Raw genomic sequence first — 16,485 nt, forward strand, 5'->3', positions numbered from 1 at the left:
GCCCGGGCGCATCTCTCCGGCGTGGCCTCGGCGCCTAGGTCTCGCGCCCGCAGCCTCGCAACGCGAAGGGAGGGGGTTTCTCTGGGCTCCCCTCCCCCGTTCTCTCTCCTCCAATCAGGCGCAGCCGCCTCCCTCACCCCCTGCGCCCCTGGGCCAAGGGACTCGCACCACCTGCCTCCAGCCCCCGCCCCCTCCTCTGGGCTGCCTGGCCTGGCGGGTACAGGAGCCCAGTGACCGGCTCCCCCCAGCTCTGCAAGGCGCCGGGGGCAAATGAGGAGCGCGGGCCCGGCCAGTCTCGGGTTCTCGCTTGTAAACTTTATTGTAACTCTTCCGCCCTTTTCAGGCGCAGACAACAGAACAAAGTATAGAGGAACAACAAAATATATAATTAGCCCTCCCACCCCCCAATAAAGCAATTCACGGATACAGGATACATTCTCTTCACAGTAAACCTAAGAACACTTTTAACAATTGCCCACAGCGCGCATGCTAACTAAAGTAACCTCTTTTGAGAAACACTTAAGACGAAATTGCCAAACCAAAGGCGGGGGGCGGGGGGGTGGGAGGAAAAGAGAGAAGCAAGAGAGAAAGCCAGCGAGCTAGGGAGGGCAGCGGGGAGAGAAGGGTTGGGAGGGGGAAATGAGGACAGAGAGAGAGAGAGAGAGAGAGAGAGAAGAGAGAGAGAGAGAAGAGAGGAGAGGGAGACAGAAAGAATTACGGCGTGAATAGGCAGTTTCATGTTGTTGGGAGAACTTAGCAGAAATCAGTACCTCGGTCATTACAAAGAAGCACGTTCAAAGGAAAAAAGACCATTGCACAAGGAGGCTTTTTACACGGGGCGGGGGCGTGGGGGGCTCAGCCAGGCCGCAGCCGCTCACCCTCGCAGGGCGAGGGAGTCCTTGGTTAAAATCCTTTTCTTTCCCCCCCGGCCCCCAGGAGAAGGGAAGGAGATCCACGGTAGCTCAAACACAGAAGCTATTACGAGATACTACCACTAGCGGGGACTGGCGCGGCGGGGGACGCTGCGGCGGGAGGCCGGGCTCCGGGCCCCGCTCGCGGGGCCAGAGCTCTCTCGGCGGGGGCGGGCGACGGCCGTGGCGTGGTCGGGGGACCCACGGACGCAGGGCGGCCGCGGCCCTGGCAGTCCCAGCTGGAGCCTACTTCTTATCTCCCTTCTGCGCGTCGCCCTCGTCCGCCACCTCCGGGGCCCGCTCCAGCTTCTGTTTCTCCAGCTCCTCCTGCTCGCATTTGCTGCTGGGGAACTTGTCTTTGTTGTTCTCTTTTTTCCACTTCATCCTCCGGTTCTGGAACCAGATTTTGACCTGTCTCTCTGTCAGTCCCAGCGCATGCGATACCTCGATCCGCCGCTTGCGAGTCAGATAGGGATTAAATAGGAACTCCTTCTCCAGCTCCAGGGTCTGGTAGCGGCTGTAGGTCTGTCGGCCTCGCCTGCGTCCGGCGGCTGCTGGGAGTGGGGGAAAAGGCGAGACAGGGGTGGGGGGGGAGGGGAGGGTGGGGGAGGGGGCAGAGACGGAGAAGGTTGGAAGATTCGTGAACCAGCCTGGGAGACCAGTATAATAAGGGAAGGGGACCTTCTATCCCGTGCAGGGGCGGGGGCGCTGGGAGGCCGCGGTCAGCAGTGGGGGGGGGTGGGGTGTGATAGGGTGGGGGGGTGGTGAGAGGGATCAGACATCACTGACTCTAAGGGGGCCAGAAAGGGGGAGACCCCTCCTCTGGTAACCAGCACCAGAGAGTTGGGGGGGGTAGTTCAAATCTATTAAAAGTGCCATAAACTTTATAAGGAAGGGTGTGAAGGACGGGGGAGGGGGAAAATAAGAATTTAAAAAGCCGGGACTGGGACGAGTGGACCCACCTTGAAAAGCCCCCAGAGCCTCTGCCCCAGAAGAAAAGTTTCTTCAGGGTAATTAAACTATAAAGCAATTGAGAAGTGCAAAAGTTGAGCGCCCCCACTCCCGCCGCCCTCTCTCCACTACCCCCATAAAGCAGTAAAAGGGGGGGAAAGGATGAGAAGAAGAAAAGTAAGGCAGGGTGAGGGGTTTATGGATTCAGGAAACGTCGCTTAGCGACCCCCCTTCAAGGAAAACAAAAAAGAAAGGAAGGAAGGGAGGGAGGGAGGGAGGGAGGGAAGAAGGAAGGAGGGAGGGAAGGAAGGAAGGCAGGGAGGAAGGAAGGAAAGAAGGAAGGCGAAGAGGAAGAAAAGGAGGAAGGAAGGAAGGGAGGAGGAAGGGAGGGAGGGAGGAAGGAGGAAAGAAGTGGGAGGCAATCGGAACGGAGCAGGCACGTCTTCCAGGAGCTGGAGGAAATGCTCCCGGCCTGCCCGGCCCCCTGCCCTGCCTCGGGCCCTCCGCTCTCCCTTCCCGCCGGCCCCGACGCGAGCTCACCTTGCGGGCGCATCCAGGGGAAGAGCTGCGTGGGCGACGGGCTCTGCTCTGAACCCTCGGCCTCCTCGCCCAGGCCGCTGGCTGCGGCGAGCTTGCAGTCGGCGTACTGCACCAGGTCTGGATCCTGCGCCCCGAACAGGCTCTGCCGCTGCAGCGGGTCGTAGCCGTAGAAGTTGCCGGGGTCCCCGTGGCACGCCACGGCGCACGGGTTCTGCTGGTAGGGAGCGGTGGACAGCGACGACGGCCCGTGGTAGAACTCCTGGATTTGCGACGGGTGCTGGAAGCTGCCGCCGCTGCTGGGACCGTACACCACGGTGGGTCGGCCGCCCAGGTCCTGGGCGAAGCCGCAGTCATAATAATTGGGGCGCAGGGACTCCCCGGTTTTGTATTTTGAGAACAGTGAGTTGACGAAATAAGAGCTCATTTTATTGAATTTTGAGGCGGCGGCGGCGGCGGCGGCTGTAGTTGGGGGCTGTTGGGGAGGGGGTGGGGAGGGGGAAAGGGAGGGAGAGAGAGAGAAAAAAACGCGGATTCGCCGGCTCCTAGTCACCCTCGCCAGGAAAGGAGAGGGAAAGGGAGGAGGGGGAAAAAAAGAAAAGAAAGAAAAGGCGAAGAAGATCTCAAAGCCGCCACACTTTTTGTGATTTCCAGGAATAGAAAAGGACAGCGAAGCCTCCAAAAGTCTAAGCTTGCATGGCAGCCGCGGCTCGCTCGCCCTCCCCCCACCCCCCACCCCCCCAAACAAAAATATACCGCCACTTAAAGAGGTCCTCGCTTTACATTTCGAAGAAGGGATGCCAGTTCATAAACAGTTTTCGGTGATTTACTTCCCTGCAAATGAGTTGTTTCATATTTTGCACTGTCTTTTCATGATCATTTGCATCCATTAGAAACCCCGCATCCTATTGGCTTCTCCGTACTCCTCCCGGACAGAACGCAGAGCGAGGGTGCGAGCGAGAGAGAGCGAGAGCGAGCGAGAGAGAGAGCTAGAGCGAGAGAGCGCCAGGGAGTGAGGAGAGAGCGGAAAAAAAAAAAAAAGGAGGGGAAGAAAAAAAAAAAAAAACACCCAGGGAGAGCGAGGAGGAGAGGGGGAGAGAGGGGGAGAGGGAGTGGGGGTGAGAGAGAGAGAATGAATACGGATTAAATCTGTTTAACTACCTACATTAATGAGATATCTCTCGCCTCACAACAAATCAAATACCTTCGCAGACCACCCCCAAAGACTGATGTGGGGGCGTCACGGAAAAAAAAACACGCACACACACATATACGCAACGCGCCAGGCGTAGGCATGCTGTTAATTTCGCGATTTTAACGAGGCAGTTGGAGTCTTTTTAAATGTCAGGGTCGCTTCGGAAAAATGTAAAAGAACACGGTTTAATTGCGCCGAGTTTTAAAAGGTCCTATAAATGTAATTGGTATTTTAATACAAGTTATCAAATCATACAGCTTCCTCTCCTAAACATATTTCAAACAAACGAGGTAGTCATATTTAAGGCTTTAATGATCAATTTCCTTATTATTGATAAAGGTTTAACTATCGTGTGCAGGGAATTGGCTGGGTAACCGGCCCCCCCAAAAACGGCCGTAAACTCTTTAACAAACTATAAAACGCAATAAAGCCGGAGTCTGTTGTTGTTTATGCCGCAGCGCATAAAAGCTGTTAGCATTTTACGAGTTCTTTCCTCTACAGCTATAAAATTGCAGCTTCGACCGCCCCGCCGCCCGACTGCGGCGCGGTGGGGGTGACCAAGCCGAAATGAGAACGATGATGGGTTTTTTCGGCGCAAACGGTGACTTTCCTGAGATTTTTACCTCCTTCAGCTGTGGCCAGCACCTGCCCCTACCCCCTAACTCGGGAGCCCCCAAACCACCTCCTCTCTGCCCCACCCAGGCCACTCACCCACTTTCCCTCATTAAACAAACAAGCAAGGATTTTCTTTGGAGAATGGTCCTGGCAGGCCTCGAGGACGCAGAAGGAGGGGAGGAAAGAAACTTTCTGGTTAATGGGCAGTGGTAGAAGCAGGGAGCAAAGTTCGCCGAGCAAGCACCCAATCAGCAGTTTTGCACGACCTCCTTGGCCTGGAGAGAGGTGCTGGGATGGGGAGGAGGGTCTCTAGTCTGCGCTTTGGGGGAACCAACTTTGTGTGATGGGAGTGAGGCCTGGTGCCACCGCAGATGACGCCCAGCTGGACAGTCCCACTCCTGCAACCCAGGCCTTGAGACTTGCTAGCCAAGCTCAGCTGGTCCCCACCTTCCAGGCCAGGCCCTCCACACCTTTCTGCAGCACCCTAGGGTGACAGCACATCAAAGGGAGGGAAGGGCCATGGAGGCCGCTGTTGGACACTGAGGCCCAGGTGCTTGGCCTTGAGGCTTGCCGTCCTATCCTCTCCTTGGCTCTAGGTAGAGGCTGCAGAGTGTATGCATGGGTGGGGGGGGCACCTTTTAGCTTTCCGAGTCCGTTGAGCCACCATCACTACCTAAACTGACCTTGGGGTAGAGGGGATTTGGATGGAGCAAGCCGACAGAGTCCCCCCAATTTCTCTCCTCTCTCCTTGGGGAGCCTATAGTCAAACCCAACTCTCTCTTCAGACCTGAGGTGCTGGGGCCTGCTGAGGCACAGCCTACAGGGCTGAGCTGTGTGGGTACCACACTCTCCTGCCTTTGCCTTCCGCAGCCTTCCTGGCATACTGAGGGTGGTGGCCAGGTTTTCCAAGGCCCCAGTCCTAGGGTCCCAACCAATGGCCTCCTGAATCAGCTCACTGGCCAAGGAAAGGAAAGAAAGAAGGGAGGGAGAGAGAGGGAGAAAGAAGGAAAAATTCTAGTAACAAAGGTAGAGGCTTCACAAACACATCCAAGCCATTGTTTATTCACCAGAGGGTGGTTTGCTTTTGGAAGGGTGCTTTGGTGGGAGGGGGGATCCCATTTACCCCAACCTTTGTAAAAATGAAACCATCAGCTTTTTCCAAGAGGAAGTTCCCAGTAGAGCCACCGGATCCTTCAAAAGTGAATCTGGAGAATGGGAGAGAGGCTGAAAGGGAGGAAGAGAATGGAGAAGAGGAAGAAAGAGAACCAGGGTCTTGGATTTTCAGTGCGAGGCTGAGGGGGCGGTGAGGCAGCGGAAGGCATAGTTAAGTTGTTGCCGAAGAGAACATTTTTATCAAGTGCGGGGGATTTTATGGTCATGATTTGAGGACTCACCGGTGAGGTAGAAATTCAATGGCTTGTTCTAAATCATCCCTACACCGTGCCAGAAATTCCTGATGGAAGGAAAATGTTTCTATTATAAGAAAAAACAAGAAAGAGCGAGGAGATAATTTATAAACACCCAACGGAGAGCAGATTTATTAGAGAAACTCAACTTGAGAAACTCCGCTTGCCTCTTTGCACCAGGTCCTAGGGGAAGAGAAGAGAGACCGCGGCGGGGCTAATTTTAAGGAGGGGGGCGGTGTGTGTTTCGCAGGCAGGTTTGTCCGGATGGGGGGCACAGATCAGGCTGGGCCGGGAGGAAATGGAAGATTTGGAATTTAAAGAGTTATGGGCATACAGCGCGCGGGTATCAGAAGGAAAATTGGCCGAGCCAAGGCCTCCAGGTGCTAAATTGCGAAAGGACCCTTGTCCCCTAGGTCCGCGCACTGAGCCCGAGCTCTCACCTGGGAACCACGGAACGCCGGGAGAACCGAGCCCCAGCTTCCTGCCGCCGTGCCTACCCCCACATCCATCCGGAAAACGCACACTTTTTTGGCTGCCCAACGTGGGGCGCGCAGAACAACCGAGAAAATGTACGAGACCTCCCCACGCCTGCTGTTCTGGGGAGCCCCTGCCCCGCGCCTGGGTCACCCGGCGCGCGCCCAGCCCCGGCCGCGTACAAAGGCTGTGAAGCCTCTGTCCGTGCTGATCCGCCCCGCCGGCTTTGGGCACCTCCGAATCCGCACCAAAGCCGGGGATCCATGCCACTCCCCCCAGGTTGTACCCCTACACCCCGGGCTGGCTCACCCCGTTCCCTCGGCTGCTGATCCCGTTTCGGGGCAGCTTGCTCTCCATCCGACCTTCTTCTGCCCGCTCGCCCCTTTCACCTGACCTGCTCACCCGTATCCGCAGACAGTCCTCCAGCCCCCCTCCCGGAAAATCTCATTTTTCCGAACCAATTCTCCTCTTTTATTTTGCCCATTTCCCTATTCCTATTATTATTATTCCTCCCCGTTTTCATGCATTTGTTGCCCTACCGACCACAGAAACTGGGTGAGAAGCACGGAGACCTCCTCCTGGGGGAAATTCAGAAAATTGACCATTTGAAGGGGAGGGGGGAAACAATAGGCTATATCTGAAATCTATAAAATGGGGGAAACATCCATAATGAACCCTATATTTTTATTACGCGCAAATTATTCATGACTTTTGGTAGCGCTCAGTTCACAGATTCAGGGCCGGCCAAGGTGCGATGTGCAGCCGCGAGTCCGTAGCTGCCGCACGGGGGATTTTCGCGTGGAGCAAGGGTGCCATCTAGCGGTCATCCTGAGAACAGGCGCCGCCGCCGCCGCCACAGGCTCGGCGGGTTTCTCCGAAGAGCCAGCCACCGAGGCGACAAGCGGGAGAAACTTTCATTATTAGCAGAAAAGGGGGAGGGAAACGAGAGCAGGCGAGAGAAAAGCCATCGGAAATCAGGAAATGGCTCATGAAATTGTGCAGATAAGCTAAAAAAAAAAAGGCGAGGGGGTAGGAAAGCGAAAAAAGAAACCATAAGATTTTTTTCCTCTGGTACTGACCCCCGACAGTCCCTCTCCTCCACCCCCACCCCAACCCCCTAATTTCTGGCGGACCCCGCCAGGCAGTGCGCCGTTTATGGCCCGTAAAAGGGGGGAGCCGAGCACTTTTCAAACCCATCACGATTGTTTCAAATTCTGAGAAGAAACAATTGGGCTTTTTGTGGGGAGCAGAGGAGGCCTGGGAGGGTGGGAGGGGGCTGTAAAAGGATCAAGAGGCTGCCCGCGCCCAGACGTCTGGCCTCGCCGCACCCGTGTGTGTGTGTGTGTGTGTATGTGTGCGTGCGTGTGCGCAGGGGGCTTCTCGTTTATGATTCTGGAGTGGGTGAGGAACAAAGACAAGAGTCCTAACTGCGTTCTCTGAAGCTTGTGTGACAACAAAGTGTTCTTCCCTCCCCGTCCCTCTTCTCCCCTCTTTGCCCCCTGGGTCCCCCCCCCCGCCCCCGCCGTCCTCGGAAACCCCAAGCCCCGCGGACCCCGGGGCGGGTGAGTGTGGGGACCCCCCCATCCCCACCCAGGAGCCCGGCCCACCCATTCGCCCGCCAGCCCCAGAGCCCAGGCCCAGCTGCGGCTCTCTCAGCTCCGGAAAGTTTCCCCTCACTGTTTGCTTTGCTGCTGTTTAGTTTTTTAACCTTCAGAAATTTATACGCTATAAAGTTTTATAGCGGTCATATTCTTTTATGGCTGCGCGCACGGCACTGAATTCCTCTCCCGGCTTCTCCGTCTCGCACTCTCGCGGTCTCTTTTATGACAGCGGATTTCCCCATCTCCGGCTTCCCAGCCTCCGCATCTTCGCCTTTGTTTGTCTTTAAAGAAGCCACCCCGGCTCGGGACCCAGACGCCGCCGCCGGAGGCTTCCCCGGGAGGCCTCGCCCCCTGCCCCGCCGCTCTCCGTCCGGTTCCAGCCGCGCCTTGGCCGCTCCTCTCGGCGGAAGCTTGCCTGCTCGGCTCACCCTCCGCGCCGGCGGGCTCCCGGGAGCCCAGGACGGAGAGGGAGCCTAGTCTACACAAGCTCTAGAGCCAGATTCATTTTATGACCCGAATGGAACCCTTTCTGGAGGAGGTGGTCCCGGGGACCGTACCCAGGGCCGTACCCAGGAGCGTCGCCTGCTCCTGCCTTTGGCTATCTGTACGATTCTAGCTTTCCTTCGCTGGAGAGGGGTCGGCCTGGCCTTTTCACTTCCAGGCGCCTCTCACTCGGGACACGCTTTGTCCCCACCTCTCCCCCCACCCCTGGGGGCTCGGCGGGGCTGTCGCGCGGCTGGGGTGGGCCTGGCGGGAGGCTCCGGCGGGCGGCCGAGCCAAGCAGAAGCCCAATCCCAGCGCCCAGCTGGGACCCGCAAGGCCGCGGGAAGCAGCGGTCTTCCTAAGAGGCGATGGCGGGGACACCACGGTCTGATAGGGACAGAAAGGTGCCTCTGGAAACAGAATTTAATTTTGGGGTCCGGCTGGGGAGCGATTTTTTTCCCCCTGGTGAGACACTTCTGTTCCACTCCCAATCTCCTCTCCCTGCCTGTCTATGAGAACTGCCTGCCCAGGCCTCTCCCTTTACCAAGCAACCCGCCTTACACCAAGGCGGCTACCCTGCGGCTCAAATCCGATCCTCAGATCCCAGGTGGGGGTCAGAACCCTCAGAGGTTCGGCCCTTTTTGAGTGGAAGGAAGGACAGCATGGCCTTCCTAAGGCCTCTCTCTACGCCTGGCAGCCCGGCTGCAGGGAATGACTGAAGGAAGTTAGTGCCTTTCCCCTTGCATGCTATTTTTAAGTGGCCAAACCAAGGTGATGTTCTTGGCCAGCTGAGAGAGGAGCCGCTTCCAGGAGTAATAAGGCAGGCCTTGCCTTCCCCCTGGCTCTGGAGTTGGTAGGGAGGTCCCCAGTGCCACTTTGGAGGATTATCTCATGGCTCCCTGCAGACCCAGACCCCCTCTCCAAATCACTCATCTTCCCTCTCATCCCCCTCCGGTCTCCCAGCTCTCCTGTTGGAAGGCTCTTGCTCACTTTGAGCAGAGGTCTTGGGACCCTGGGTCCAGACCAGTTCTCAGCTCCGCCAGGAAACTTGCTCTGCAAGGCCTAAGGAGACACCTCTTGGGCACCGACTCTCTGTTTTTTTCCAAGCTGCCTTCTTGGAACTAGGACCTCTACCTCTGGCCAGGTGAGGAGAGCCAACACAGAATGAGACACAAGGAGAGATTTATTTTCTAGAGTGATATATAATTTTTTTGTTCTTTTTCTTGTTTTTTTTTTTCTTCCAAAACAAACAATCAGAGCTCTAGGCCCCTTGCCCTCCCCATTCCCACCCTCAACCCTCCCATATAAGCGACAACGGAAAACAGACGAGACGATCACCCCCAAAGAAATCACAAAACACAGCACAATTTCACAACAGCCACCGACAAAGCAAAAAAAGTTCTACTGGAAATGTCCCCTTGCAGGGTCGGGAGAAGCAGGAGCAAGAAGAGTTCATGGAATTGAAGGAGACTGGACAGATGAGGAAGCAGAGGGAAGGAGGGAAGCAGAGAGTAAGCTTCGGCCCCTGATGCTTAGGTGCAATTTCGTCTCTTTCCTTTGCACGCGGGACTGTCCCCTAGAAGCGCTCGCAGCAGCACAGCAGACCGCCATCCAGGCCAGAGTCGCAGAAGGCAAAGCCCAGCGCCTGGGGCAGGTCTTCTTCTGTGCTGGGGCAGGCAGCCGCCAAGCCTGGGGCTCCTCTGCTTGGGTTGAAACGTGGGAAGGATGGGGAGGAACGCGCCAGTCTCCTGGCGCTGGAGCCTTTGCTCCTCCCTGTCCTCCACAAGTTATCCAGGAAGGGAGCTCGGGAATCGATTCACAATAAATTCTCGGTAGGACTCTCCTGACCTGGCTTTCCTGCCTCTAGTGGGTTGAGCTCACAGGGGATAGAAGGTGGATAGTGGGGGTGGTTCTACAAGGGGCGGCTTGACTCGCTGGTGCAAGGTGGATTTAGCCGAACAGAGTTGATTTCAGAGCTGGGGAGGATGTGGAAGGATGCAGGGCTGGTGGAGAGCAAGAGAAGTTACAGTCTCTGTCAAGCAGGGCACAGATGAACAGACGACATTGTCAAGGCTTACGACACACGATTTGACCTCCTTTTGTTGGAAGGAGAGGAGAACAACGTGCAGAATTAAACGTTTCCTGCAGCAGAATGTGTGTGTGCGTGTGCATGTGTGTGTGTGTAACACCTTCCTAAGTCCTAGGATACCTTCCTAAGACCACAGCTCCTTTCCTTGCCCCTTCTAGCCCACCAGCTTGGGGGCTGAGTTTACCCCCATTTGCCCTTGGGTCCAGAGGGGGTATAGTTGGGGACTCCATAGAGATGATTTTGTGATGCTGAACCCTTTGGGCTACAGAGCCTCATTCAGGAATGTGTCTCTAGACACCTTCTTGATGTATATTTGTGTCAAGGGTAAAATCTGGGCTTGCTGGTGGTCTGAGGGCTGTTCTGCCAGACTTAGGGTGCGATGGTCTGTATTTGGGGTGTCACTTCATTTGAGTGTTGGCTGTGAGCTTTGCCTGTTATTACTCTGGGCTCCAGGATTTATGTATGTGGGCTTCTGTTGGGCTGTATGCAGTTGGAGTGTCCCTGGGTGACTTTGGGGTGGGAGCGGGTAAGGGGTGGAGATAGGTAGACTGGAAGTGAGGGACTGGGGCTTCCCAGAAAAATTAAGGGGATTGCTAGGGGCTCGACTAGGGTCTCTCTTTCCTTGTGGCCCAATCACCTTGTTAGAAGCCAACTACATGTCTACCTTCTAAATCAACAAAACTTCCTTCTGAGGCTCAGGGAGAAGAGAAGGACAGGTAAGGGCAAAGGGAAGGAGATGCTCTAGATGCAGAAAAGGACTTGGAAGAGAAAGACTCCCTTCCCCATTCACTTGAATACATCCCAGACAGCACTGGCCAGGCAGCCATCACTTATAAATACGCGTGAGATGGGGAAGGGGTGGAGAGGGCTGGGACGGGGAGGGCTGGGGCGAGGGGAATCTTCACTCTTTGCCCTGTTCCTTATTCATTTTCTTCATTTTCATCCGCCGGTTCTGAAACCAGATTTTGACTTGTCTCTCACTCAGATTGAGGAGTCTGGCCACTTCGTGCCTACGGTCCCTGGTGAGGTACATATTGAACAGAAACTCCTTCTCTAGCTCCAACGTCTGGTATTTCGTGTAGGGACAGCGCTTTTTCCGGGAAGAGCGAGCGTGCAGCCAGTTGGCGGAGGGGTTGGCTGAAAGAGAAGCAGCGATAGAATCAAAGAAAGGAAGGGGGGGGGGATGAAAGGCCCCCATGTTCACCTTCCAAGAGGACGTCCCCCTGGCTTCCACTCCCCATCTTGCGTTGCAGAGAGGGGACCTGGGCCTTCGAGTCCCCAGAAAGGGTCCTAGTGATGGGCCAGGAGCTGCGAGTGACACTTTCAGGTGAGAGTTACTGGGACAGAGTGGAGCCAAACATGTACCAGGCTTCTCAGCATTTCCAAACCTGCGCCTGCCTTAGGTCGTCTCTCAATCTCTTTCTCCACTTGGGTCCCCACTGATCAGGACTCAGGTCAAAGCCCCCCGTGGCTAAAGCTCACCCCACCCCCCCCCCGCCCCAGCAATCGCCAGACTAACCAGGGGTGGTTGACCTGAAGGGTCCTGGCCTTGGGTCTGGGGAGATTAGCATAGGGCTGGGCTGAGGGAGCACCACGGCTTCTGTTCAGCCACAACCGAGACAACTCCTGGCTCTCCAGTCCAGTCCGAGGACACCCTGCCTTAATCACAAGCTTGGATCTCTTGGCCACATGGCAGCAGGCATGTGTGTCTGTAGATATCTTATCCTCTTCCCCCACAACACACCCCGCAAACATGGGTCTGCACTTAGAGACGCAAACACCCAGCACACTCCAATTCACATGCAACCCAATTGCAACCATTTATCAACTCCAGCCTGTGGACAAGGGAGCGCCAGGGGCTCACAGATAACTTATGGTTGCAATAGTCTCTCCTTTTCCGCTCCTGCTCAGCTCGCAGTTTGGTTAAAGCAAGTTCAGGGAATTTGGGAAGCAAGATTGCTCCAGTCCCAAGGTGGATGATGGGGGGTAACAACCCTTCACAGCACACCGAACTCCAACCAGCTCCATGTGGTGAGGAGGAGCAGAGAAAGGGGTAATTGAGTGGAAGGCTGGGGGGGAGAGAAAACAAAAATATATACAGGCTTGTCTCTTTCTTACCGGCTCTCTCCCTACCCTCCTGAACTCAGAAAAGTTGCCAAATAAAGCAGAGCCAATTAAAAATAACAGCCACCCTTTGCTAGTTTCTTCTCCCCAAATGAAAAGCACTGAATATATTTTTAAAAAATAATCCGGTTCCTCCTACACTAAGTACCGTGTCTTACCAATTTGCAGTGCTATTTCCTTAATGTGATTGCCTGGGATGGGACCCGCAGCCGCATTAAATATGAAAGAGGAAAAAAACTGTTAATAATTGATCCTAGCCAAACCGCTCCCTTTCAGTAATGGGCTTTCCAGGCAGAGTTTGGGGGTTTGGGGTGGGGGGTCTGTTTGGGTGTGAGCGGGGAGGTTTTGGGAAGAGCCCGTGTTGCCCAAACGTTATTCCGGTTCTGAACTCGGGCAGGCAGGAGAAGTAGCACCCTGCAGGGGTCTCAGGGTAGTGGGGGCAGTTCTCTATCCTCCAGCTGATGAGGACTTCCCAAGGGCCTGTGGGCCACTATGTTGATGGGAAATCTGGCAGGGCAAGGAGAGAAAAAAAAATCTGACCCTCGCTCCCCCAAAAGAGTAAGGGTTGAGGCTTGTTCTGGCCAGCCTGGGGGTCATGTTTGGAGCTGAGAGCCCCCAACCAATTTGCCTTTCTCAACCTCACAAACGAAAAATACGAGACTCCCCCATCCCACCCCACATCCTGCCAGCAGCACCTCCTGGAAATTAGCCAGACTTGGGTTCCTGGCGGGGTGCTTCAGAAGGAGTGGGATATGAGGAGTAACTACCATCGGAGGGTAAAGTTCTCCGCCTTTCTGCAAGCATCTCCCCCCCACCACCACCACCCTTCCTCTCCCCAGGGTCCCTTCGGGATCTCTCCTTCTCCACTCTGGCTGTCTGCCCCCAAGTTCAGAAGCGATTCCCGGACTCCCCGAGAGGAGGACAGCTCCGGCTGGGACTAGGGAGCCCCGCGGAGCGCAGCGGGGGCTGCAGAAAAGGAAGCTGCAAGCCGGGCGAGGATGCTAAGGAGGGGAGGGGGCGACCGGAGGGAAGGCTCCCGGGGAGGGGCCGGCGCATCCGGGGAGGGGGCTCAGCCACCAGGTCCTGGGCTTCCCCGCCCCTCCCGGCGCCGGCTGCGGACCCTGAGCGGCTCCAGCGCGAGATCTGCTAGGAACAATCCTCCGCCAAGCTGTTGCATCGCAAATAAAATCCTAATGAGCCCCCTCCCACTTCCCCTTGGCCGGCTTTTACGGTCTGCGCGTGGCGCGGGGAGCTCTGCCAGCCGGGCGGCCCCGGGCAGCCCCGTGCGCTCCCGCCCTCTCCCGCGCGGGCTCTCGGCCTCGCTGGCGGCCGCCGGGTCCCCGGCCCCGCCAGCCCCTCTCCCGGCGGCGGTCGTCAGCCTCTCCCGGGCTCCGAGCCCGAGCCCCCGGGGAGTGGGGGAAGGGAGGCAGAGAGGGCAGCGAGGTGGTGCCGGCGTCCCGGTTCCCTCCAGGACGCGGAGCCGTGGGGGCGGCGCTCCTCCAGCGGCCTCAGTCTCCCCTTCGGGGGGCACCCCGCTCGCCGGCCTCCTGCCTCCCTCTCCCCTCCTCCCCCGCTCGCTCTCCGGCCACCGCCGCGGTCTCCCTTCACATTGTCCGCAGTTTATTGCCTCTCCCCTCCCCTCCCCCTCGCCTGGCCTTCGGCCTGGTATTTCCTCACTTTTTATAACTTACTTTGATCCGGCCTCTCTTTGTCCTCGCTTCCTTCGCAAATTTTATTGTCCCCGTAGCCGGGTCTTTGATTAGACAGGACGGCCTCCCTGCCCGCCGAAGTTTCCAAACTGTACTCAGGCGTGCCCTGTTTCAGTAGCTCCCCAGGCGCGCCCAGCAGCGGCTCCGCCTTCACCGCCGCCTGGCCCTGCCCCGGAGCAGCTTCGCCGCGCGGCGCGGGCTCCAGCCAGGTGCGGAGGTACCTGCTCTCGGCCGGCGGGACGCCCTGGGGCTGCAGGTAGGGGTGGTAGACGGACGGCAGGCTTCCGGACGCGTGCGGGCTCAGCGGCGCCCAGGAGGCGCCGAACACCGGCGCTTTGGGCTGGAAGCTGCACGAGGGGAACTCCAGGTGCTCCGCGTGGCCCGGCTGCCGGGGGCTCGCGTACTGGCCGGAAGGAAACTTGGCCGGAGGCGCGTCCTCACTCTCGTGACTTATGATCGAGTCGACATAATAGCTGCTAAGCGTCCCAGAAATGGACATTCTCAGACATTATCCGGGCGCTCGCAGGGGGAAGGGAAGCGCTCGCGCGGCGGCGCCCAAGCAGGGAGAGGTGGCACCCAGACCGGTGTGAGGGCTTTCGGACGCGACCCCCCCAGCCCCCCACCCTCCCACCCCCACCCCCTGCTCAACTTCTCAGCCAACAAAGTACAGTGGAGCAGCCCGGCTCAGCGCTCCTTGCAAAATGATTGGTCAAAGTTTTTCCGACTGCCTGATAAAGCGTCAGCTCCGACATAAATCAATCGGGCGAGGGGGCTGCGCTCTCGCTGTCATCCGTCCGCACCGCATTCCATATCGAGGATGGATTGTTTTATGCTGATGCAATGTGCTATCACGTCAGGGCTCCGGCGGCCACGTAACCTCAGCCAGAGCTGCCGGCCGCCCGCCCGCTCGCCACCCCCCCCCCCTTTTGCAGGAAGGGGGGTTGTTCTCGACATGGGGCGGCGGGGGCGGAGGAGAGGCGGAGGGAAAGCAGCGGGCTGCCTCGGGAGGGATGCAGGCTGTGGAGCCCTCTCCCCAGGCGGGTCCGGGAGGAAGAGAGGGAGAGCCGGGCAGAGGGAGGGAGAGAGCCAGACTGGGGCGCAGACCCAGAGGCCCACAGCATAATTAAAGAGGAGGTAGTCCTGTTCCCACCCCCCAAACGCGCAGCCATTCCACCCCGCAGGCCTCGTTTCCTCTCCTCTGTCCCCTTGACACAAGATGTTTATTAAACAGCAGTGCAGAGGCAATCCACTGAAGATGAAGTAAAGGGGATGGGAGAGAAGTTGGGGGGTTTATAGGGCGTTATCTGCTTTGGAGGGTTCTCTGTGACTATGTTGGGAGGTTTACAGGCCTGGGAGCTTCTCCTGACCCCTCCGTAGCTGAGAGAGGAGACGGGAATAAAAGGGGGTGAGTGTCCAATGATCTGGTCCTAAAATTTAGCCCTCTTAAAATCAGAACCTACATGAGGTTAAAGGTATTCTGGAAGGCTCTGGAAAGTTGAGCCTCTCAAAGAGTTTAATACAACTAGCCAAAGCTCCTTTAAATTTCTAGGGTCTCTCTCTGGCCCTGCTCTGAGCGAGCGAAGTATGGAAGTATGGGGTCCCTGGGGTGGAGACATAGCCATGATGCCTTTCCTTCCCTGATAACCACCCAGGCCCTCAAAATTGCCCATTGGGGAAGCTGAATGTGAGAAAGGGTTAAGGGAACTTCCCTAAGGTGTCAGCAGAGCAGAGGAGTGGGAAGGGGTACGATGGTTATCTCCCCTTACACCCAGGGAAGAAGGGGACCATCGCCTCTTCTGGATGGCTCCTTTCCAGGGCATTGGTGTCCTGATAGATTTCCAAATACTGAATTGGGTACCAGTGTAGGCAGAGAGCCTGCAGGTCAGTCTCCGGACCACCCGTCGCCTTCCCTCCTGTGAACTCGGGGCTGGAGCTTTCAGATAGCCCGTTTTATTGGTATCTACTATGCGGCCCTGCGCTGGGACTCCCCTGGGGCCACCGGCTTGCTTCCTGGCTCATCTCCCAGCCGCTGCTGCTCCTCCAGCTTCTGCCCTGGGTATAGTCGTGTCTTGTGGTGTGGGCACACAGGGAGGCACAGCCCCTGGACAGACCCGATTCTCCTCCGGTTGGGTCTAGGAGCAGGCTGGGGCGGGTTTTCTCAGCATTGTCGGGCCCTGGGCCCTCAACCGATAGGCTGTCCCCAGCCGTGTCCTTTTAACAAAAGCGGGGCCATTCTAATTTGAGGTTTTATCTTTTTGGCCATGTACCCCTCTGCCCTGCAGAAGGCTGCGGGATCACCTCCGCAGCACGCACACATACAGACACACTCCCACCCGCTTTTCTTTTCCAAATGAAGCCATCTCGTGTCATTACGTGTGAAATACGAGGGT

The 16,485-nt window shown here is 56.9% G+C and overlaps 2 protein-coding genes across 5 annotated transcripts; both read right to left on the reverse strand.

The window, feature by feature from the left end:
- Positions 1-300: 300 nt before the first annotated feature.
- HOXB8 (homeobox B8) lies at positions 301-14,138 on the reverse strand. Of its 4 annotated transcripts, XM_047708162.1 has the most exons (4): positions 14,078-14,138; positions 5,604-5,662; positions 2,403-2,874; positions 301-1,465 (listed from the first exon to the last, which is right to left on the reverse strand). In XM_047708162.1, exons 3-4 carry the CDS (start codon positions 2,824-2,826, stop codon positions 1,158-1,160), a joined length of 732 nt encoding a protein of 243 aa, XP_047564118.1. In that variant the 5' UTR covers positions 2,827-2,874; positions 5,604-5,662; positions 14,078-14,138; the 3' UTR covers positions 301-1,157. The 4 variants fall into 4 exon arrangements, with proteins under 4 accessions (XP_047564118.1, XP_047564119.1, XP_047564120.1 ...); XM_047708163.1 differs by lacking the exons at positions 5,604-5,662; positions 14,078-14,138 and adding an exon at positions 3,156-3,231; XM_047708164.1 differs by lacking the exons at positions 5,604-5,662; positions 14,078-14,138 and having other exon boundaries at positions 301-1,462; positions 2,403-3,276.
- Positions 9,365-14,728, reverse strand: HOXB9 (homeobox B9). Its single transcript, XM_047708159.1, has 2 exons — positions 14,078-14,728; positions 9,365-11,399 (listed from the first exon to the last, which is right to left on the reverse strand). The coding sequence occupies exons 1-2, from the start codon at positions 14,592-14,594 to the stop codon at positions 11,164-11,166; spliced, it is 753 nt and encodes a 250-aa protein (XP_047564115.1). The 5' UTR covers positions 14,595-14,728; the 3' UTR covers positions 9,365-11,163.
- Between the last annotated feature and the right edge of the window lie 1,757 nt (positions 14,729-16,485).

This window comes from Lutra lutra, chromosome 16, assembly GCF_902655055.1.
Source record: "Lutra lutra chromosome 16, mLutLut1.2, whole genome shotgun sequence".
NCBI lineage: Eukaryota > Metazoa > Chordata > Mammalia > Carnivora > Mustelidae > Lutra > Lutra lutra.

What these genes read in the sequence shown, in the direction of transcription:
- HOXB9 (XM_047708159.1), bottom strand. Translation starts at nt 14,594, where the DNA reads ATGTCCATTTCTGGGACGCTTAGCAGCTATTATGTCGACTCGATCATA. An exon ending in CAAAGAGAGGCCGGATCAAA is followed by an intron (nt 11,400 to 14,077) that starts GTAAGTTATAAA and finishes CTTCTCTTTCAG; the next exon opens with CCAACCCCTCCGCCAACTGG.
- HOXB8 (XM_047708162.1), bottom strand. Translation starts at nt 2,826, where the DNA reads ATGAGCTCTTATTTCGTCAACTCACTGTTCTCAAAATACAAAACCGGG. An exon ending in CCCCTGGATGCGCCCGCAAG is followed by an intron (nt 1,466 to 2,402) that starts GTGAGCTCGCGT and finishes CCCCACTCCCAG; the next exon opens with CAGCCGCCGGACGCAGGCGA.